The sequence below is a fragment of the Periplaneta americana genome, chromosome 3 (assembly GCF_040183065.1).
Source record: "Periplaneta americana isolate PAMFEO1 chromosome 3, P.americana_PAMFEO1_priV1, whole genome shotgun sequence".
Lineage (NCBI taxonomy): Eukaryota > Metazoa > Arthropoda > Insecta > Blattodea > Blattidae > Periplaneta > Periplaneta americana.
Genome location: NC_091119.1, coordinates 175,104,043 through 175,128,292, shown reverse-complemented (window position 1 = coordinate 175,128,292; position 24,250 = coordinate 175,104,043). Strand labels below are relative to the sequence as shown.

General features: G+C 33.2%; 1 protein-coding gene across 2 annotated transcripts in view; it reads left to right on the top strand.

Annotated features, from left to right (window-relative positions):
- Positions 1-303: 303 nt before the first annotated feature.
- Positions 304-24,250, top strand: part of LOC138696848 (acidic mammalian chitinase-like) — a 46,070-nt gene continuing 22,123 nt past the window's right edge. The window contains exons 1-6 of one of the 2 annotated variants that reach the window (XM_069822296.1): positions 304-396; positions 2,500-2,647; positions 8,252-8,323; positions 20,046-20,121; positions 22,563-22,733; positions 23,329-23,429. In XM_069822296.1, coding sequence (XP_069678397.1) covers positions 20,055-20,121; positions 22,563-22,733; positions 23,329-23,429 — 339 coding nt within the window. In that variant the 5' untranslated portion in view covers positions 304-396; positions 2,500-2,647; positions 8,252-8,323; positions 20,046-20,054. The remainder of the gene's footprint in view (positions 397-2,499; positions 2,648-8,251; positions 8,324-20,045; positions 20,122-22,562; positions 22,734-23,328; positions 23,430-24,250) is intronic. The other variant, XM_069822297.1, reaches the window with a different exon arrangement.

The following is a 24,250-nucleotide window of genomic DNA, read 5'->3' as shown; positions in this document are numbered from 1 at the left end:
TTGCAATGACAAAAAATGCAAGATAGATAGTACTGGCAGTTTAGAACAATAGACTTACAGGCTTTCTTGCAATGACAAAAAGGAAGTAGTCTGGAGTCCCTCAGACGCCACGCGATCTTTTCAGGGTTAAATATAGAAACATTACGAGAATATTAATATTTCTGAAACTGTTGAAGTTATCATTTTAATGGCTGATGACATTTAAGTAACTGGTTGACCTGATCTTTGAACAGCTATTATAATTATTATTGGCCTATTTTTTAAATTAATATTCTCTTCACAAAAATATTTCAGAAAGTAAAGAAAACATGGACAATAATTTTGTCACTCAGTAGACAAAAAGGAAACGCATCGGAAGATAGCATACTATTTCTCCAATTGACAATTTTCATTTAGGTAAGTCATTATTAGGGCATTCTGTCCCAGGGCGTAAACGCAGATAAAGTTAGTTGTTCATAGACTATACGCGTGACGTCATATTTCACGCGCGACACAGGTATTACTATTAGGAAACATTTACGTCTTGTTTGTTGGCAGTTGACATTCTATTCATGATTCAAAACTAGACCCCACAGACTAATCACAATGCATTCTAGTGATAAAGACTGATACTATGATAATCTTTCATATAATTTAAATTCTTTATTGCTTGATTTGGCTGATTTATTTTTACTCGCAGAGTTAAGGCCTTAAAGCCTTCTCTTCCACACAACCAATACAAAAATACGGAGGAAATATTATAAATAACAGGATTACAGGAAATAATAATAATAATAATAATAATAATAATAATAATATTATCATTATTATTATTATTATTATTATTTCAGTATATGGCATTGTGATTTTACCCTCTTTGGTCATATCTGGTACTAGTTGACAACACTGAAAAAACGGCCAAATTAGCCTTTCAGGAACTACTCTTACGTGATCTTCACTATACATAGGCTAGTGTAAATAATTTAAATTGAAAATATTAGTATATTGTTAAAGTGACTCATATTTTGCTCTGCCTAACTTGACCAAACAGAAGTCGCGTGTGCAGTCAGTCAAGTACTTCGCTTGCATATGCAATTGCGTCGTCTCCTTAAAAACTACAGTAATACTTAACCTTGTAGCCTCGTGAGATCAAGTAAGATCCCTGTTCATTATATCACTACTGTTCTCCAACCAGGAGATCAACCGTGAAAGAAATGTGCTTACTATTGCGTCATCTATTTGAACGAAGTAGATAGATAATATTACCGTTATAACGTCAGTTATTTCCTGTATGGAGAGATGAAAAGACCAGGAGATTAACAGTGATCTAATTTTGTAACTAGGGTAGTACCAATATGTGTGTATCAATGTTATTGTTTGTGCTGTGAGAGCTAGCCAATACAGATACGTGCACCCACGTGTGTGACCTTATGACATCAACATTCATTCACAGCATTACCCCGCTTCGTCTCTCTCCCCAGAGACTTTCTCGTGGTTGGAGTACAGTAATTTACGCAAATAAAATTTCTCACTTTTACGGCCACACGTCTGAAGTTATGTAAACTATACAGTAAAAGATTTTGGAAAAATGTATGTTAAATTCATTTAGTAGTACATACCCACGTATGTGATTGTTCTAATGACGACAACTACAGAACTAACACAATAAATGTATGTGTTTTTTTACATGGTGTGCCGCTCTTGCAAAACCTCCCTTCCCTTTCCTCCAGCCAGTAACAATTCAACACTTTTGGACAGAACATTACATGAGCTCATAGTATGTTCAGTTGGTCAATCAGTAGGGTATTGTCAGAGTACAAATCCTATGAATGGTATTCAGTAACTTCTTCTTCTTCTTAGGCTCTACAACTTCATTTGCTGAACGTGTTGGTTTTCTCTACAATTTTCCGCCATTCTTTCCTATCTTGAATAATAGCCTGCAATTTTTAATCTTCATTTCTTTTAGGTCGTTTATTATATCATCCTCCCATCTGATTCTTGGTCGTCCCTATGCTCTTGTTCCTATTGGTTTCCATTTAAATATTTCCTTGACTAATCTTTCAGCTGGCATTCTGATTATATGGCAGAACCATCGTAATGCAATTCAGTAACAGTAGAACATAAATTCTGTCCAAAAAATATAGATTTATATACAATTCTTACAATATGCAAGGACTGAGTCCCTTGAGGAAGCTACAAGACTGTTTTCATTCAAGCATCCAGGTAAAAATATCCTTTTCAGAAGTATTTTAAGAAAATTAGTTACTAAATTTAGAAAAATCAGAATTCAATTATTACTGAAAAGAAAAGTCATATGATACATGCTAAATTACAACAGAGTTCTTAAAAGTCTATAAGCGGCAATGCACAGCAGAAGTACTGGTACCACTTAATAATCAACAGTCCCACAAATATTAAAAGTCTATGGCAAATTTTAATGAAAGATCTGAATCTCTATTTTAGTCATATCTTAAAAATAACATTTTACTTACCGATGTTGAACTTTTACTCAAATTGCAGAGTAGTCCAAATAATGGAAGAGGAGAAGCTATGATCTGGAGTATCGATATGGATGACGTCCATAACACATATGATGATGGATCTTATCCTCTGCTTAACATCATCAGTTCCATCCTCGGTTAACTGAGACCTAAAAAGATAATCAAAGGTATGTAATAGTAATATGCGTTGCAAGAGCGGTATGTTGAAGTTTTCATGTTCGAGGAAAAGTTTGAAAAAGCGAAACGTAGTTGAGCTTTTTTAATTTCCGAGAATTGAAAAGAAAACATACCGCTCGTGTATCGTACATTATTTTGTACGAAGATCGTTTATTATATACCTGAAAGAGGAATTTCTAATTAGTTGCAATGAAATCTCCATCTTGGTTTCTGTTCAATGACGGCAAATTTGCAAAACAAAAATATCTATCTTCAACATTGTTGCTTTAAAATGTTTTCTGTGTTTACTATACTCTAGCAAGCCGTGATATACGTCTGTCTTTTATTTTTCCCCAGTCTATGATGAGTCTGGAATCTTGTTGATTTTTTCACGGCTTCCTTAATGTTACTTGCATTACGAATGCAGTAACATTAGTGGAGTTGTAGAGTTTACTTAATTTTTGCAAATATTTAAAAACAATAATTAACAGTGCAATTTAGGTGAAATTGCAATGGTAAGTTTCCAATTTATAATTATTACTATATTGAACGTCTCTAAATATAATATGTTAAAAGCCTAAAGCAGTAAAATCAATATGTCACTTAAGCGGTAAGAAGAGGGAAATTGTTATGTGTGTTAGGTTGGGAATACTGAATGTGGAATTTTAGACTTACCGCGGATTGGTTTTGTGCGGAAACCAAGCAAATACGCACGATCTCGCACAAAATTAATTTTAAATTTCTTAATTTATATTTACATAGTTCAAATTGTTGTCACTATACACAAAATTATTCCTTAGATAGTAGCTAAATCTTTACATAAAATATTCTAGTGCAGTAAGGGGCCCTTCAGACGAAGCCACTTAAGGTACGTTTTCCTCGGTGCGACTATTGCGATGATCGTTCAACGATGATCGTGCAACGATAATCGTGAGCACTATTTCTTTGTATTTTCTATGGAGCCGTTTTCCTCCGAGCGACTGCCGCGACTCTAGAAAATACAAAGAAATAGTGCTCAACGATTATCGTTGCACGATCATCGTTGAACGATCATCGCAATAGTCGCACCGAGGAAAACGTACCTATACTAAAAGCCAGGTTATGAACCGACGAAACAGGAAGTAGTTGGATGGGCGAGAGGAAAGTGCGGGTTAGAGGGGTAGCCTGTGCAGTGATGACATGTTGAGTGTGGGGGATGGAGGGGAGAACGAGAACGGAGCTTTTCATTGGACCTCGCGTGAAAATGTCGTCTGCTAACGAAAATCTGGCAACGGAATCACGGAGACAGTGTAGCCAGTTCATTTGCAGTACCACGTGCATTACGAGTCGCATTTCGTACCAGCGTCATTAGCTCGTGCTTTCTTAAAAACAGTAATTTTAATTACTAATATTGTGGATAGTGTTATCGAGAACTATATACAGTAGTTATTTTAAACATATCGGTGACAAACGCTGAACACGCTTTGAATCTCGCCCCACTATGTGGCAACAGAGCTCAGAAAGAGACCAACAGAACGTTGCTTCCGGTTTAGTCTGTTCATAACCTGGCTGCTATAATGGCTTGTTAGTGGCGCTGCGAACAAGCGTTAGTGGAGCAGCGCGTTTAAAGCCCTGCTTTACACTAGAGAATTTTTCATGGACATAGGAGGAGTTATACTTGGGCAAATTTGCTCATACGGAGAAAGAATAAAGGTAAAAATAGAAGAAGAGTCTGGGTCAATCCACTGGTTTTGGAAAGATTGAATCGAAACTTTGTTTGATGATTTACATCAGGATGATAAAGTTTTTTCTTCGCATGTCTAAAAAGTCAGTTCAAGAGATTCTAGATGGAAGTAACAATGAAATCCGAAGAAGAAAAAAAAAAAAGATACCGTGGCACAATAGGCTGTATATTGTCGTGGCGGTGTAAGGAATTGGTGGCCCAAAAGTCGTCCGTTAGCAGCGCCACAGACGCGTCACTAAAATAGTGGCGTCGCTGTGGCGCCGTGTGAAACCTACAATTTAATTCTTGGTATCGCGACGGGAAGCGCCACTTGGCCGCCAGCAGCGGCAAAGCGTCTGCAGCAGCGCCATTATCTGTGGCTGTGTGTGAAGGCCTCCATTTATATCCATTATTCACAAGCAGAAGCGTTTCTATATGTAGCCTCCTCTAAAGGGACTCTATTTGAAAAAAATAAAACATTGTACATCAAACACAGAATAGCTTAACCTTAATTTTTTTTAATAAATATTACAGAACAAAGAGTTCGTCCAGAGGGCTGGATTCGGAAAGAGTACCTAAAATGTTCATTGAATTTCCGCGTTGAATAGCAATATTTAAGCGTTGACGCAAATAAGTAGTGCAACGGTGATCACCAGTAATGGAGATCAAAATTTGGCCGATTTGAGATACCAAAGCTTTAGCGTCATGACTCCAAGGACCGAAGGTCTCCACACCAAAAGGAAAAAAAAAAGATCTATTTAAAAATTGTCTGTAGTAATGTCACGAGAGGTCTGAGATCTGCCGATAAATCCACGAGCGAAGCGAGTGGATTTATCTGGGAAATCTCAGACCTCGAGTGACATTTATTAGGACTATTTCGTGAATAAAATAAAAATTTAAATAATATATCCCTAAAATTCGATCACAAAATGTTAATAATTGTATATTAACGAATACTTAACCTATTCAGACATTGTGAAGTTGAAATACTCGTAGATGAATATAGATTATTGCAATAAAGAAATTCGATGTTATTATTCAGTAATGCCAATTGCGAAAAGCGAAATACTGGTTTAACAATGTTAATTACATGTACTGCACTTTTCTATTATTATTATTATTATTATTATTATTATTATTATTATTATTATTATTATTATTATAGCAAATACATTTTCATTATCTGCTAAAATCATAATTTAATTTAACAGTAACAGTGAGGACAGCTATATACCAATGCTTATGCATTCACAGCGAGACATGTTGCTACACAGTGAAGCCATCTCTGTATAGATAGGCCTAATTAAAACACGAATTTTATTACGCCATACGAAAGGCAGTTTGATCAAAGACATTATTACTATGCAAGGTCTTTGAGTGTGATATGCGATGATGTTACATAAATTTGAACGTCTATTAATTGTTTAATTTCAATACAAATGTTATAGGCTACAATTTTATAGGTTACGTTAGGCCTACTTGTGGAAGCAGGACCAATGTCAGCTGTGCCTTGTTTCGACCGTTGCTTACAATCAGTGCTACACGAAAGCATTTTTTATAGCTCGACAAACGCATTCTCGCTGTAGTGTGTAACGGGACTAAAGCTGCGTATGCGTGGAATCTGGGAAGAATATTGAAAGAATCAAGTTTAAAAGGTATGTACGTTCAATTAAGATGCATAAAGATTTTGTGTCTACATGGTGCGCCGTTTTGAAAGTGGTCTTCACTGCTTAAATATATTGATTAATATTAAATATCAATCTGCATTCATTGCTTTAAAGTTGAAAGAAAAGTTTAACCGTGTAGTTGCAGCTTAATGTATTCATGATCATCAATTTAAGGCGAAACAGTTGGCGACAACGACTAAACAAAAGAACGACCATGCGATAAATTGATAGCGATAAATCTAGCTGCAGAAATTATCGCAAAGTCTGACTGTGATTGGTTGGAATTCAAAATTTCATTACACTTCATTGGTCGAAAATGCAATGACGTCATATAAACGAAATAGTCAATGGAAATTTTCCTCCACTTCGATCTGCCTACCACAGTCTCACATAAATATACTGGCTTATTGTAGTCTTCGAGACTTCTCACAAGGGCTGGCAACGACGTTAGTACTCGTCGCAATAGCCTTCCCGCCTTCCCGTAATAGCCATGTGGTCGGATCCTACGACTTGTAGGTGTGAGAGGTTCGCTTATGTGTGTGTATCTAATGCTCTGGGTTTAACAATGAAGTCATCATCCTTCTTGCTTCCCAATATTTTGATGGAAGGTCCACAAATGTCCTAAGAGTTTCACAATTAGCCAGGTGCTCCATCTCCATGTCCTCTTCTCTGGTGCACAGTAAGCATTTAGGTGAATTCAATACTCCAATATGATGGAGGTGTTTACTGAGGCAATCATGACCAGTAATCAATCTAAACATGGCCACGGCAGATTTTCGAGGTAGATCAGGAATTAGTTTTGGATCTTTGAATGATTCTTTCCATTTTGAATTTTGATGTTTTGCCTGTTCGCTTATGTCGGACTGTGCAAAACAGCACCATTGGATTTATAAGAAAAAAAATTAAATTGGCAAAACTTCATTTCTCACACTAGTTTATTAAACCGTGTCGGACTGTAAAGAAAACAACTATCGCAATGTCCATATTTTAAATGTAGTACAATATTATAGTATTGTGAAATTTTAATTTTCCTACCAATTTTTTTATATTGTTCTATTAAAATTATAGCATACTAGTGGCTTGTGCAGCAAACGCTGCAAACTAAGTTCATTAGACGTTCAAATAAACATTTTTCAGATTTATTTTCAATGAAGTATACCAGACATTCGGAAAGTTATTTGCTTCCATAACAATGAAAGATACTCTCTTTCGAGCCTATACTGAAGAGAACCACGCATATAAATATCTACGCCACACCGCCATTAAATATATGAAAAAGACCCAACCCCACTTGATTAATAATTATAAAAATATTTTATTTTTAATAATATTATTACCTTACGTAAGTTTTATAGCTTTCAGTAACATATACTATATATATTATATAGCTGCCACTCGGTAAAATATAGAAATCAAAATCTAAGTTATTCTCTACATCTACTTATATAACCCCAAAACGTTTCACTTTCATATCATCAATATAGCATTAATATGTATAATTAATGAAAAATAGTCACATCATGGCATTAACTACAGTAATATATCATTTCTAATGGTAATAATGTCATCAAACCACCTCAAGTTTTGTAGTTTTTAATATTCAATACACAGCTGTACCCAGAAAATTACACACCACTTAGTAAGTTAAGTTTTTAATAACCAATTTAATTTGAGCTCTAAATATGTCAGCATTCTTGCAGATCATGGCATTCGTGTAATATTGTTTACTGTAGTATGTGTTTTGTTTTATTCTGAAATGCAACACGGCTGACTTGATGCTCGCTTCGCTTCTCCTTTACAAAAAAAGCCAAGGGAATATCAAGTCGGCCGTGAATGCTATTAGCTAGTTCTCAAAACTGACGACAGATGGATTTTGGAAAATAGGAAAATTGTGTTTAAAATTGACATTTCACTGAAAACGACTATTTTTCCGAAAATTTTGAGTTCAAAGCTTCAAAATGAGGGGTCGTTTATTAAAATCCGTCCAGCCGTTTTCCCGTAATTTCCATTACCAGTTCAAATTATATATATATATATATATATATATATATATATATATAGCCTATTAACCTGTTGTATCCTATAGGATATTTTGTGAATTTAAGGGTTAATGATATCTAAACATAATAAATATTTGAATAATTTCTTTGTAAACTTTAATTTTCATTTTATTCTAAATAATACTGTTTTCTTTTTGCATTTCTGGTAATTACTTGATTTCGTTTGTTGTTATGTGTTTGTCGCAGCTCTGGACAATTGCATTTCATCTACAGTGGACACCGTGTAATCAGCTTATAGCTGCACACACGTATTAAGAAGTAAGTGAGTAACTAAGTATCTCTTGGTAAAATAAAGGAGTATGATTTTGTGTGTACAAAATTGCATACAATAAAATACCGTCAACGGGGATAACATTAGCCCATTAATGATAAACTTGGCCCAACAGAGATGACATATTTGAATTACAATAACTCCCACAAAATACTTGCAGGAGCTGTCATCTACACAATACAGTACAGCTACTAAGATATAGCACATTTTGTGGGAGATAAAATTTCAAATATTTATTTTATACTAGTCGTACCCGTGCGCTCCGCTGCACCCGTTAGAAATAAATATAAGGTAATTACATAATTAAAATAGGACATTAGGTCCAGGGAACATTCGTGTTTGATAGAAGGATAATTCGTTTATTACTTACTTACTTTCTTACTTACTGGCTTTTAAAGAACCCGGAGGTTCATTGCCGCCCTCACATAAGCCCGCAATTGGTCCCTGTCCTGAGCAAGATTAATGCATTCTCTATCATCATATCCCACCTCCCTCAAATCCATTTTAATATTATCTTCCCATCTACGTCTCGGCCTCCCTAAAGGTCTTTTTCCCTCCGTCCTCCCAACTAATACTCTACATGCATTTCTGGATTCGCCCATACGTGCTACATGCCCTGTCCATCTCAAACGTCTGTATTTAATGTTCCTAATTATGTCAGGTGAAGAATACAATGCGTGCAGTTCTGTGTTGTGTAGCTTTCTCCATTCTCCTGTAACTTCATCCCTCTTAGCCCCAAATATTTTCCTAAGCACCTTATTCGTTTATTATATTACTTAATTTAAATTGTATTAAACAAATTAAAATGCGATCATTTTGATCCAGAGACCACTCATTTGGTCATAAAAATTATTTTAGGAAATACAGGAAACGAATGTACAGAATAGCCTATCAAGTTTTCTGTGCATAAGAAGCTATTTTAATCTTACCTGTCCTCGATTCACTCAGAAGTTACTGTAATAACATTATAGCATTATGTTCATCTAGAGAAACAACACTTTCGAATGGTGAAATAATAATTAATTATACAAATCGGTTAATTTAGTTTCCGATATTACTTCATACAAACACAGAAACATTCTCTGTAGGCTATCTTTCATAGCTTTCGATTGTTGCTGTCCAAGGCCCCTTATAGACGAAGTCATTTGTTTTTTATTTCATTACACCGCCTTAGATGGCGTTCTTATTGTAATTTTGAAACTCATTTATCTTATTAAATATCAGTCCTATCAAAATTTTGAATGGAATAAAACTTATCGGAAATTATTTTTAAAGAAACTTTTGCTATGTAATATTTTTCATGAAAATTAATAATAAGGGAGATATTTCGATTTATTTAATTCAAGTCCCCTTATAACCCCCTTTTAAATAAATATTTTGAATGCCATATAGCCTAAATTCTAAGTTATAACGAACTTAATTTATATTCCAATTTTCATATAAATCGGTTCAGCCATTATCACGTGAAAAGGTAACAAACATCCGAACAGACAGACAGTCAGACAGACAGACATACAAACAAAAATTTCAAAAAAGCGATTTTCGGTTTCAGGGCGGTAAATTATATATGTTAGGACCAATTATTTGTGGAAAATCGAAAATTACCAGAAAAATTTCGGCTACAGATTTATTATTAGTATAGATTGAGCCAAAGTTATCCCTAATGGGCCAATGTTACCCCATTGACGGTATTCAGTGTTGTAATTTGTAACACACATAGTAAACAGCTATAAACAACATAATTTCTTTAAGTACCTATCATAAATTTTCTCGTATACGACAGTAGCTATAAATGTGTAAACTATCATAATATCATGTCTAACTTCAATATTTGCAGTGACGTCATATGCAACTTCTTAAACTTGATAGCTGTACGTTTCTGTCATTACGTCAGTTACTAGACTAGACGGCATTTCGGAAGGCGGTCAGCTGCTATATGGGCCGTAGCATTTCTGGTATGTGTCTGCAGTGGACCGGTCTGCATAGGAAAGCGTGTATGGACGTCGGACTCGTTCATACGTCGACGTACGACCCCTTGTCGTTCGCCAACAGATTTTGTTAGGTAGAAGCTGGAGTGGGACCGGTCTGTATGGAAAATGTCTGTACTTGTAGTTATCACAATATCTTTGCAAGTTTCTTTTCAGCATACAAGGGACACATCAATAGAAATTATAACGGTAGGTATCTACATTTCAGAAAATATAATTCATTTACTCAATTTCAATTCCAAAGAATAGTCTAGGCCAGGCATGTCAATTGATGCCCATTGGAGCAAGCGCGCGCTTTAGAGCTCAGGAGAGCCTAAGCGCTTTACAGCGGAAAGGAAAGAGACAGACGAAAGAGGTAGTATATGCCGCTTGGTCGAGCTATATTCAGAGATGGCCAGCACTGATACAATAGATAAAAGGAAGAGAACTTATTAAACCTATATCCATGTTAATTTTTACATTTGCCTGAGAAGTATGAGTGCATTATAAGAATGTAAGTTTTAATTTTAATGCTCATTTTTCACAAGTTTGATTTTTTTTTTATTCAAAAGAAATATTTTCTCAAACTTTTCTTATAGAAAAGTGAAAATTTCAGATATAGGCCCATTTATTTAGTAGCCTTACAGAATGAACTATCTAACCGAACATGCCTTACTGGACGAATACCAATCCGGGTTCAGAAATGGACATAGTACGACTACAGCACTACTAAAGGTGAATGAGGATATACGTGAAGCCACAGATGAACGTAAATTAACATTACTGACATTACTTGACTTCAGTAAGGCATTTGATACAGTTGACACGGACCTTCTATTATGTAAATTAAGACTTCTGCATCTTTCTGAAAGTTCTGTTACTTGGTTTGAATCCTACCTTCGCGAACGTCAACAATGTGTCATTGCATGCGATTATTCTTCAAGATGGTGTGTCGTGAAATCTGGAATTCAACAAGGATCAGTTCTCGGACCTTTACTCTTCATGATTTATATTAATGACGTGACTAAAATGATAAAACACTGCAAATACCATATGTATGCTGACGACTTGCAAATTTATTTGCATTTCCACCCTGATGAGACTAGTGACGCAGTAAATAAAATAAACGAAGACTTAAATTCGATTTCACTGTGGTCACACAAATTTGGATTAAGGTTAAATCCAGAGAAATCGCAAGCAATCGTAATGGGACATAATAGTCTACGAAGTACTCTTGATAGTGGTACTATACCACATATAACATTGAATGGGATTATTGTTAAATACAGTGAAACGGTTAAAAATCTTGGCATTTTTATGGATAGCGATCTAAATTGGAACACCCAAGTAACACACACTTCCAAAAAAATATTTTCTCAACTTCACTCTTTGTTTCATATGAAAGAATTTCTACCACTTAGTCTAAAAAAGAATCTTATTCAGACGCTTGTAATGCCCCATTTTGATTATTGCGATTCCTTACTAACTAATGTAAGTTCACTCTTAGCTGAGAGACTACAACGTGTTCATAATGTGTGCATACGATTCATCTGCAATACTCGTAAATTTGACCATATAACACCTTCCCTCCAGTTACTTTCATGGGTGCGTCTGAAGGAACGAAGAACAATACATTCACTGTCTCTTCTATTTAGAATCATGCATACTTCTACTCCGAATTATCTCTTATCGCGCTTTCAATTTCTTACAACTCTTCGAAACCGACATCAAGCACTTCTTTCTATCCCTCATCATAGAACGTCTCTATACTCATCCTCGTACACTGTAGAAATACCTCGTCTCTGGAATTCGCTACCTAATGATGTCAGGGACTGCCGGACTTTATCACAATTCAAAATTAAATTGGAAAATTTTGTCTTGTTTAATGCTTTTTAGATATTGCTAGAAGTGTCGATTTGTGTTTTTTTTACTCCAGATTAAAATCGCAAGTTTCTTGTTTATGTTAGTTAATTAGGATACAATTAATTATACTTAATCACTCATTTAAAGTTTGTGTGACTGCAACCTGTGTATATTTTTGTGTGACTTTACTTCGTTTATAGTGTTTTTTTTTCCTTTTTATTTCTGTTATTGTATTTGTATTCCTGGTGTTGTGGAAGAGAAGGCCTGATGGCCTTAACTACACCAGAATAAATAAATAAATAAATAAATAAATAAATAAATAAAAAAAATAAAATAAAAAAAAAATAAAAAAAAAATGTTTTCGTAAATCTAATATACCGTATATACGTATTACTGAAGATAGTGTATTGAAAATTTTGAAAATATTCGCATGGAAATTGTTTGTAAGGAAATGAATTAACAAAGCAACTACTGTTACATCATAAGTAGAAGATGCGTGGCCATGTGTTGTAAAAATGTCAGCTCTATAGCTTCAGCAGATTTCGAGAAAATAATTTAATATTCTGAAGATAGGAATTTGCTCACAATTAATATCACCTTAAAAGCATAATGCAATAAGAGTTTTGTTATGTAAAATTAGTTACATTTAAAACATATACAGCACCTAGGTAACTTTGCATTGTACTGTAATATTGTTTTGATTAGTTTATTGATTACTTTTGTAAGGCTAAAGATACCATCAATATCAATTCCAACTTATCATGTCATACTCAATCTCTTTCTTTGTAATATCACTTTCTTTATGAATGATGTATTTCATTCACTTAATACAGTATAATTATACTACTATGGAATTAACTCTCGTAAATATTCCTTCTTAACTCTCTATTATATTATTAACATTTAAAACATAAGTGCAATATTAAGAAATAGGTGTTAGTACTTTTGTTTTACAGACAATATAGATAATATCAAACAGAAAGCAGCCATATAAAAATAACGACATAAAACTTCACGTTCCGTTTGAAGTTTGTGCACCACTGTTTTCTTAATCCAACAGGCTGCTTATTCATATACACAACCCTTCCTCTTTCCATACTTTGCGCTTGCTGCCCGCGCACGACGTCAAGGTCCGAAAAATGCGCTTGCTTTGACATCACTGGTCTAGGCGTTAAAAAACAAAGTAACAGGAGATATATGGAAATCCCCATGGTTACATGTAACGTCTATGTTTTAAACACCCTGTATGAAAGCAGAATTATGAAATCATACTTCCAAAATTCTATTTCTAAACCATGTTTTTCTACGCCGCGCAAATATTATCATCTTTCTATTTGCTAACTTAACAAATACGGTATGGTAATATAACTACAAAACTTAAATAAACGTTTGACATTTCCACTTGAACGGCATAATAATACAGGAATTCTTCTTAAATGTTGGGAAATTGCATGTTTTCAACATGAAATCAACTATATAACTTCTTTCCGGTTATCTGAACGGACTTACTTACAAATGTTAAATGGTAATTAATCCTTCATTCTCAAGGTTGTTCAATACTTCCATGTGGTGTTTTTCGTATCCTCATTGACACATATGTTAGTCTCATAACAATGTAATTATTCTTATGCAAACATTGGATCACACTATATATAAGAGAAATGTAGCTAGACTAGAATACTTCCGATATTACTGCTGATCTTGGAGGTATGAATTCAATGCATATGAAAATTAAATTTAATATGTTTCAATTAAAATAATTATAGTCTGTAAAGTCAGTATAGTTTGTGGAGTATTTGATATGTAGTTTGCTGGATTCTTTAATTCTGATAATATGAAATAAATTATTCAAAATAGAGCGACTTTAAAAAAAAACTTAAATTTTTAACACGAGATAAGTTAATAATAAATTAAATAAATTACGCAGTAAAGTTATTTGTGTACCTACTAAGATAAATTTATAACAGAAGGCTTATTAAATTGTTTTTAATTTATTTCGAATATATGAATTAAACTGGACATACTCAATTGCTATGCAGTGAATCTTGAAGCTTCAAATTAAATAAAAATGGATGTATGATTCCAGGCAACCTATGGCAGTGCTGCCTTTGAAACAAGAGATTGTGAAAACGAAAAGTTTGAGTTGAATATACTGATCATCAACTAACAAAAGACACGATTCTATCGTATAAAATAAATGGAATTATAATACAATAAAAATAACATAACATTATAAAACGAAATTAAAATGTATTTCATGAATTATTTTGAAAGTGATAATAACTTTGCCATCTATATTAATAATAAATCTGTAGCCGAAATTTTTTCTGGTAATTTTCGATTTTCCAAAACTAATTGGTCCTAACATATATAATTAACCACCCTGAAACCGAAAATCGTTTTTTTGAAATTTTTGTTTGTATGTCTGTCTGTATGTTTGTTACCTTTTCACGCGATAATGGCTGAACGGATTTCGATGAAAATTGAAATATAAATTAAGTTCGTTGTAACTTAGATTTCAGGCTATATTCCATTCAAAATACATTATTTAAAAGGGGGTTATAAGGGGGCCTGAATTAAATAAATCGAAATATCTCGCTTATTATTGATTTTTGTGAAAAATGTTACATAACAAAAGTTTCTTTAAAAATACTTTGCGATAAGTTTTATTCCTTGAAAAATTTTGATAGGACTGATATTTAATGAGATAAATGAGTTTTAAAATTAAAATAAACTGCCATCTAAGGCCGTATAATGAAATAAAAAACAAATGACTTCGTCTATAAGGGGCCTTGGACAGCAACAATCGAAAGCTATGAAAGATAGCCTACAGAGAATGTTTCTGTGTTTGTATGAAGTAATATCGGAAGCTAAATTAACCGATTTGTATAATTAATTATTATTTCACCATTCGAAAGTGTAGTTTCTCTAGATGAACATAATGCTATAATGTTATTACAGTAACTTCTGAGTGAATCGAGGACAGGTAAGATTAAAATAGCTTCTTATGCACAGAAAACTTGATAGGATATTCTGTACATTCGTTTCCTGTATTTCCTAAAATAATTTTTATGACCAAATGAGTGGTTATTGGATCAAAATGATCGCATTTTAATTTGTTTAATACAATTTAAATTAACACAATAAACGATTTATCTTTCTATCAAACACGAATGTTCTCTGGAACAAATGTTCTATTTTAATTATGTAATTACTTTATATTTATTTCTAACGGGTGCAGTGGAGCGCACGGGTACGGCTAGTATTAAATAAATCCTGGAATACTACTATATTCTGTGGAGAGAAAGAATAATCTGATGTAAACCACAGAACGTCAATAGATCTGTTCACATGGCAACAAACAGAACAATCACTGCCAATTCAGATTCTCAAGACCACGTGCGAGTGTTATATCGCTTTAGTATTTCTTTAACATTTGGGCAAATGAATCAATGCATGCCATTATCTTTACTTATTTAAAGATAACATTGAAACTAATATTCATTGTTCTGAATATATCTGAATATTGAAAGATGACTTTCATTAACATGGGAAGCTTTTCTATCAAAGATATGAAATCAACGAGCATAAGAAACATTGTTGTGAAAGTAATGAAGTAATAAGTTAAAATGTATCAAAATATTTATATTGAAAGATGAGTTTCATTAACATGGGAAACTGTTCTAGCAAAGATATGAAATCAACGAACATAAGAAACATTGTTGTGAAAGTAATGAAGTAATAAGTTAAAATGTATCAAAATATTTATATTGAAAGATGAGTTTCATTAACATGGGAAACTGTTCTAGCAAAGATATGAAATCAACGAACATAAGAAACATTGTTGTGAAAGTAATGAAGTAATAAGTTAAAATGTATCAAAATATTTATATTGAAAGATGAGTTTCATTAACATGGGAAACTGTTCTAGCAAAGATATGAAATCAACGAACATAAGAAACATTGTTGTGAAAGTAATGAAGTAATAAGTTAAAATGTATCAAAATATTTATATTGAAAGATGAGTTTCATTAACATGGGGAACTGTTCTATCAAAGATATGAAATCAACGAGCATAAGAAACATTGTTGTGAAAGTAATGAAGTAATAAGTTAAAATGTATCAAAATATTTATATTGAAAGATGACTTTCATTAACCTGGGAAGCTTTTCTATCAAAGATATGAAATCAACGAGCATAAGAATCATTGTTGTGAAAGTAATGAAGTAATAAGTTAAAATGTATCAAAATATTTATATTGAAAGATGAGTTTCATTAACATGGGAAACTGTTCTAGCAAAGATATGAAATCAACGAACATAAGAAACATTGTTGTGAAAGTAATGAAGTAATAAGTTAAAATGTATCAAAATATTTATATTGAAAGAGGAGTTTCATTAACATGGGAAACTGTTCTAGCAAAGATATGAAATCAACGAACATAAGAAACATTGTTGTGAAAGTAATGAAGTAATAAGTTAAAATGTATCAAAATATTTATATTGAAAGATGAGTTTCATTAACATGGGAAACTGTTCTATCAAAGATATGAAATCAACGAACATAAGAAACATTGTTGTGAAAGTAATGAAGTAATAAGTTAAAATGTATCAAAATATTTATATTGAAAGATGAGTTTCATTAACATGGGAAACTGTTCTAGCAAAGATATGAAATCAACGAACATAAGAAACATTGTTGTGAAAGTAATGAAGTAATAAGTTAAAATGTATCAAAATATTTATACTGAAAGATGAGTTTCATTAACATGGGAAACTGTTCTATCAAAGATATGAAATCAACGAGCATAAGAAACATTGTTGTGAAAGTAATGAAGTAATAAGTTAAAATGTATCAAAATATTTATATTGAAAGATGAGTTTCATTAACATGGGAAACTGTTCTAGCAAAGATATGAAATCAACGAACATAAGAAACATTTTTGTCAAAATAATAATATAGTAATAATTTAAAACGTATCAAAATATCTATATATGTAATTTGAACTGGTAATGGAAATTACGGGAAAACGGCTGAACGGATTTTAATGAGTGACCCCTCATTTTCATGCCTGGCATCCAAAGTTTTTCGGAAAAGTAGTAGTTTTCAGTGAAATGTCAATTTTCCTTCATAATTTTCCTATTTTCCAAAATCCATCTGTTGTCAGTTTTGAGAATTTTATAGAATCACGGCCGACTTGATTGAATTTCAGAACAAAACATACACTACAATAAACAATAGGCTATTACATGAAGGCCATGACCTGCAGGATTGCCGACATATTTAGAGCTCAATTCAATTTGTTATTAAAAACTGATTCTGCAGTGTATAATTTTCTGAGTACAGCTGTGTATTGGATATTCAAATCTACGAAACTTGAGGTGGTTTGATGACATTATTACCATTAGAAATTAAATATTATTATAGTTAGTATCATGATGCGTCTATTCTTCATTAATTGTACATAATATTGATGACATGAAAGTGAAACGTTTTGAGGTTATGTAAGTAAATGTAGAGAATATCTTAATTTAGATCTTCATTTCTATAATTTACTGAGTGGCTGCTATATATAACTACAAAACTTAAGTAAGATAATAATATTGTTATTAAAAATCAAATACTTTTATACTTATTAACCCAGTGGGGTTGGGTTTTTTTCATATACTTAATGGCGGTGTAGTGTAGATATTGATATGTGTCATTGTCTTCAGTATTGGCTCGAGAGAGCGCAAAAATTACAGTTCCTAAGGAAAGATTAAAAGGTATTACTTACTGATAAAATAAGAGGCCTAGAAAATGTTGTAGTCTCCAGATCATTTCAGCAAGATCTCTTAGTAGGATAAAATGATTTTACGCTCTACATTTCAAGTTCTACATGCAGCAGCTATACGAAAATGCTATTGTTCGAAAGCTTAGCAAACCTGACATTTTTTTTTTAATTTTGCCTACAATCCACAATGACCTGAAATAGCTACTGCTATCGTCCTGACATTGATACTTGCGTTTTCGCGTTGAAACTCAAAAACTGAAGTTGGATAGGTTCAAGAAAAAGTATTTGGCCTAAAAAAATCCATTGAGAGGGAGTATGTTTCATTATTGTGGAAGCAAATAACTATAAAAAAGACAAGTATTCTTCATTGAAAATAAATCTGAAAAATTTTTATTTGAACGTCTAACGAACTTAGTTTGCAGCAGCATTTGCTGCACAAGCCACTAGTTTATATTGAAAGACGGGTTTCATTAACATGGGAAACTTTTCTATCAAAGATACGAAATCAACGAACATATATATTTTTTGTCAAAGTAATGAAGTAATAATTTAAAATGTATCAAAATATTTATATTGAAAGATAGGTTTCATTAACATGGGAAACTTTCCTATCAAAGATATAAAATCAACGAGTATAGGTAAAGTTTCGTCAAAGGTATGAGAGAAACACAGTTATTGAAAACAATAATGGAGCTTCTTACATATTTGTAAGTTGCTTAAAAGAACAGCTTACCATTCAACTCTTGAACAATACGAATAAAAATAACTTATGACAAAAGAGGAAATTATGAACAAATTTATGGTAGTTATTAAAGAATGAATAGGGAGAACTTATAATCAATGTTTTTAGTTGAAATTTTTGTATATGCGTTGGTGCAAAATTCCAATAGAATCTCATATTATCATTTCAACAATATAACAAAGTGCATTCTGTTGTGTGCCAAGTTGCTTAAAGAATTCTACAACAGTCTGAAATACGGTTCCTCTTACATCAAACAGAAGTCCTTGTATAGGAAGGTCAAATAATAATAATAATAATAATAATAATAATAATAATAATAATAATAATAATAATAATAATTTAAATATTTACATTTATATAGGTATAATAAGACGTCAATTCTATAAAACATTACCCCATCAAAGAAACTATAATCTGTAGTTCCAAAGAAAAATATGATGTCAATTTTTTGCGAAAATGAGATTTTGTGCTATGTTGTGCATCCTGATGGTATCTTTATTGTGTAAAACATGACACGCTTATCTCTATTATTTTATTTTTTTTATTTTTCCGTTGTTATAAAACAACAGTAACAAATATAAATGATACTCGGGAGGAAATCAAACACAGAATAAATATGGGAAATGCCTTTTATTATTCGGTTGAGAAGCTTTTATCATCTAATCTGCTGTCAAAAAATCTGAAAGTTAGAATTTATAAAACAGTTATATTACCGGTTGTTCTTTATGGTTGTGAAACTTGGACTCTCAATTTGAGAGCGGAACATAGGTTAAGGGTGTTTGAGAATAAGGTGCTTAGGAAAATATTTGGGGCTAAGAGGGATGAAGTTACAGGAGAATGGAGAAAGTTACACAACACAGAACTGCACACATTGTATTCTTCACCTGACATAATTAGGAACATTAAATACAGGCGTTTGAGATGGGCAGGGCATGTAGAACGTATGGGCGAATCCAGAAATGCGTATAGAGTGTTACTTGGGAGGCCGGAGGGAAAAAGATCTTTAGGGAGACCGAGACGTAGATGGGAAGATAATATTAAAATGGATTTGAGGGAGGTGGGATATGATGATAGAGAATGGATTAATCTTGCTCAGGATAGGGACCAATGGCGGGCTTATGTGAGAGAGGCAATGAACCTGCGGGTTCCTTAAAAGCCAGTAAGTAAGAAAGTAAGTAAGTATAAAACGTGCTATTATGATTTTATACGGTCGTTCAAACTTAAAATTCTCGCTCTTGAAAAACTGAGAAAAATTACATCACTTTTTGTCTTGGAGCTACATATAATGTCCGCATTCCCATAACTTTGCATGATCTGCTACATAACGGAGGGAAATTTATTAACAAGCATCTCTTAATGCACAGGTTACGAAAATGAATTGTTTGCTGTCTTACTTACTACTGCTCGTGACTTACTTCATCATTGCAGAACTCAATGCATGTAAGTAATGAATATTATTAAAATAACTTATTTAATTATAATGGCATGGTAATATTTCAGCACAATAATTTTAATAGACTTAATTTATAGAACCATGCAGTTGTCTTTGTCATTAACATTTTCTTTACAATCTTGTAGTGGAAACAGTTATTTTATTATGTTGGGCATTGTAGTTGACGCTGAATTTACTGTGGAAAATTGTCTAAAATTTTGGTTTTAATTAGAAACCTGAAAGCTTTTCTCCCTTTACATTACATGAAGACAGAATTCTGTCCATATTTTAACAGCATTATAACATAATTATGGAATTCTACTTTGTTTATGCCAGTACTGTTCACTCAAAGTGTTTAAACAACCAAACAAAACTATAAGAATCATCAATAATTCCTGTATGAACGAACATTGCCGTCCTCTCTTTAAGAGAGAAAAAAATTATAACTGTAACAGGCATTTACATATTTGAATTATTGTTATTTGCTCAACAAAACTTTCGTAAGTATGTTACCAGGAGTGACTTTCACAATTTTAACACTATAGTCCCGTCGCTCTTATTTCCGGCAGCCAATCACGTTACAGGTCGGGCTACATTTAAACGTGTGCGTCTTGTGATTCGCTGATGAAGATAAAGAAGGCTCGATAAATACTTAATATAATCGCCCGCCATTTTGGCTCTTTCGTTGGCGTTCGCAGAAAGCACACGAGGACGTTATTTGCCGCTCAATTATTTGCTGAATTACAGTGCGTTTGATTTATTATCATAGGAGCTAAGACATGATAATGTTTAACGGTGTGGCAAATACATCCCTCGTCCGGTAGCTCGGCAACGAAAGAACAAAAATGGCGAACGATACTACCTACCTAGACTTTATAGAGCCTTCACTTTCTAAAACGTAAGCAAAGAGGCGGAGTCACGCCGGAAATGACAGCGTCGCGACTAGAGACTTAAAGATTTGTTCAATATATCTCATTTCAGATTGAGCAAGACTAAAAATTAATTTTGAAATCATGGTTTTAAGAGTATCTAATAAAATTTCCCGGCAATTACATTATAAGAGCAAGAATGAATTTAAAATAGTTATCTCTGGTTGGCTCATAGAAAAGTCCTTTTATAATATTAATGAAAATTTTAATACTGATTATGTGTAAATTTTAATGTAAATTTTAATAGGCCTATATATTTATTTGTAAATTAGTTTTGGACTAGGTCTAAAACACTTTGTGTTAAATGATTGTAGAGAGATAAATAAATAAACTGTCTATTGCTAAGAAATTTCTTCAGTCAACAACATTAAAATTATCTTAACTCTGTTCTCGCTGAGTGATCATGTTATTAACGTTTATAACCTTATCTACGAGTGGATACAATGTTGCATCAGAAAATTCTGAGGACCTCACCAGCAATCATTTTATGGAACATGAATAAATGCAGATTTATACAGAGTGTCTAAAATAATCAGTATAACTTCAGGAATGAGTTCCCCTCATACGTAAACAACAATTATTTATATCAACATAGGGCCGGAAACTCTTCGTTTCCCTGTTTTGAAGGTCTGTGTATGACACTTAACTGTTCACATTACCTTACAAAGGTCTGTCTATAACATTTAACTTCTTGGACGACATGTCACTGATCATTTGTCGACAAGCACACTTTATGCACGATGACACTATCGTATATTTTAATCCCACAATTACCTGAATCGAAGGTTTCCTGGCCGGTGGATAGATAGAGGTGGGCCAGTTGCCTGTCCTTCACGCTCACCTGATTTAAACCCACTAGATTTCTTGTTGAGGAGAGATTTAAAATTATTGGTGTATTTGACTTCGGTGGCTAATTTGGAAAATCTCTGCAATCGAACTGTGACAGGTTGTGAGTCAATACGAAACATGCCAGGAATTTAGAATCGTCTTTTCAGGGCCATGAGACTGATTTAAGGCTTGTATTCAGGCAGAAGATGGGAATTTTGAACATTTACTGTAAGATGACGTGAACAGATAAGTGTCAAAACTTGGAAACAAAGCATTCTCGACGCTATGTTGATATATATAATTCATGCCTTTGTATAGTGTAAAATAGTAAATATTACTCCTCTTATCATAATATACAGTTAAATGTTTTCAAATATGGAAGTAATTCTTTATATAGTATTTTGACTGAAAAGCCTGTAGATGATATAAGTAATTTTAAGTTTAAATAGAGCGTCTTCTTAAAAAAAAAAGAAGTCTGAAAATAAGTGCCTAAAAAGTAAACTTGTGAAATATTTTCTTTCGGGTTAATCCTTGAAATGAGGTTTTAAGGAACTGTTATCAATAAAATAATTTATTTTAATAACCGTTATATTTTAACGTTTTGACTGTACTGTTTAATAAGTAACTATGACTTAAATCTAACACATTTCTAAGATGAAAGTTTAATAGGCCTATGCTGTTTATTTTTACAGACAGAATAGTATGCTACTATCAAAGTTGGGCAATTTATAGACCTAGCAAAGGTCTGTTCAACATAGCAGATATTGACTCCAGTCTCTGTACACATCATGTTTATGCATTTGCTGGAGTTAATTCTAATGGTGACGTCACCATAGGAGATTCTTATGCCGATATTGACCTAGGTAAGTTAAATTTAGCTACTGGAATTGAATTCATTTCAAATATACTTTTATTCTATTAAGTCGAATTCCATTACAATACTTCTAAATAAGTAACACTGCCAAAAAAAAAAAACATTGTCTACAACAATTACGGAAAACAACATTAATTTATTACACAAACTGAAAGATATTGGTTAGAAAAATCGTCGTTTGTGATGTAGTGGCCATTTGTTTGCGATTGGATTCAAAATTTACTGATTCAAATCGAATAAAAAATGCTGTGATGAAAAATCTGAAAGAGAAGTGAAAACCAGGAAGCCAGTGTTATTAATTTAGAACACGATAAACACCTTAATTCAGACAAAATTGCTGGTGAGCTGTTTCTCGTTTCACAAAATTGCTTGACTTGTGAACAGGTGTCCGTGTATATCAGTACCTCAATTGTGACTGCAATATTTTTGCAGAACAATGTTTTGTGAGAAAACACAGACCCACAGATACAAGAAACAAAGTTAACCACAATATTTCATATTTAGAAAGAAGACCAACAAAAAACAATAGATCAGAAAAACAATTAACTTTGAAAAAAAAAGTAATAATTCTCTATGATTCGTAGGTGGTTTTAGTAAATTCAACGCAATGAGAAACCAGAATCCGAGCATTAAGACTATGATTGCCATTGGTGGAGCTGGTGCAAGTTCTCAGACTTTCTCAAAGGTAAGCTAACTTCCGCCATTTCTTGTAATGGAATCAGTAATTCTACAACGGCTACTTTAAGAATGGTTTATTCCTCTCCCCCTACAAAAAAAAAAAAAAAAACATAATTTGAGAGAACAAAATCTTAAATGAACATCATGTTGATAATAAGGAAAATGTTTTTTTTAGTTGGTTATTTAACGACGCTGTATCAACTACGAGGTTATTTAGCGTCGATGAGATTGGTGACAGTGAGATGGTATTTGGCGAGATGAGGCCGAGGATTCGCCATAGATTACCTGGCATTCACCTTACGGTTGGGGAAAACCTCGGAAAAAACCCAACTAGGTAATCAGCCCAAGCGGGGATCGAACCCGCGCCCGAGCGCAACTTCAGAAGGAAAATGCTGCTTCCTCTTACATTTACTATCAATAACGTGAGGAAGGGAACAAAACAACATGAACAATAGAATTTAAGAACACTGTGCTGAAACAAACCAATCAGAGCGTAGTAACCAATGTCAGACAATGCGACCATGTGGACTATGAGCCAATAAGAATCTCATCTCATTCCATAACCACTCAACCCGATTCAGCTTGACTCTAAAGCCTATGTTTTGTGTCGGAAACCTACAACCCTAGTTATGAGAAAAGAAAAATTCCTTGACTCAATGTCCAAGATCTAACCACGCCTTTTCAGATCGCAATCAACAGACAACGGATTTTCGGTCCCGATACTGTACTGTTAATGCAAGTTATCTTGAACCTTCTGAGCGGGGACAGAGGGGCAGAGGGAAGGAAGCGCGTAACGTGTTTTGGGGCCAACTGAGTTGTTTGCGCATG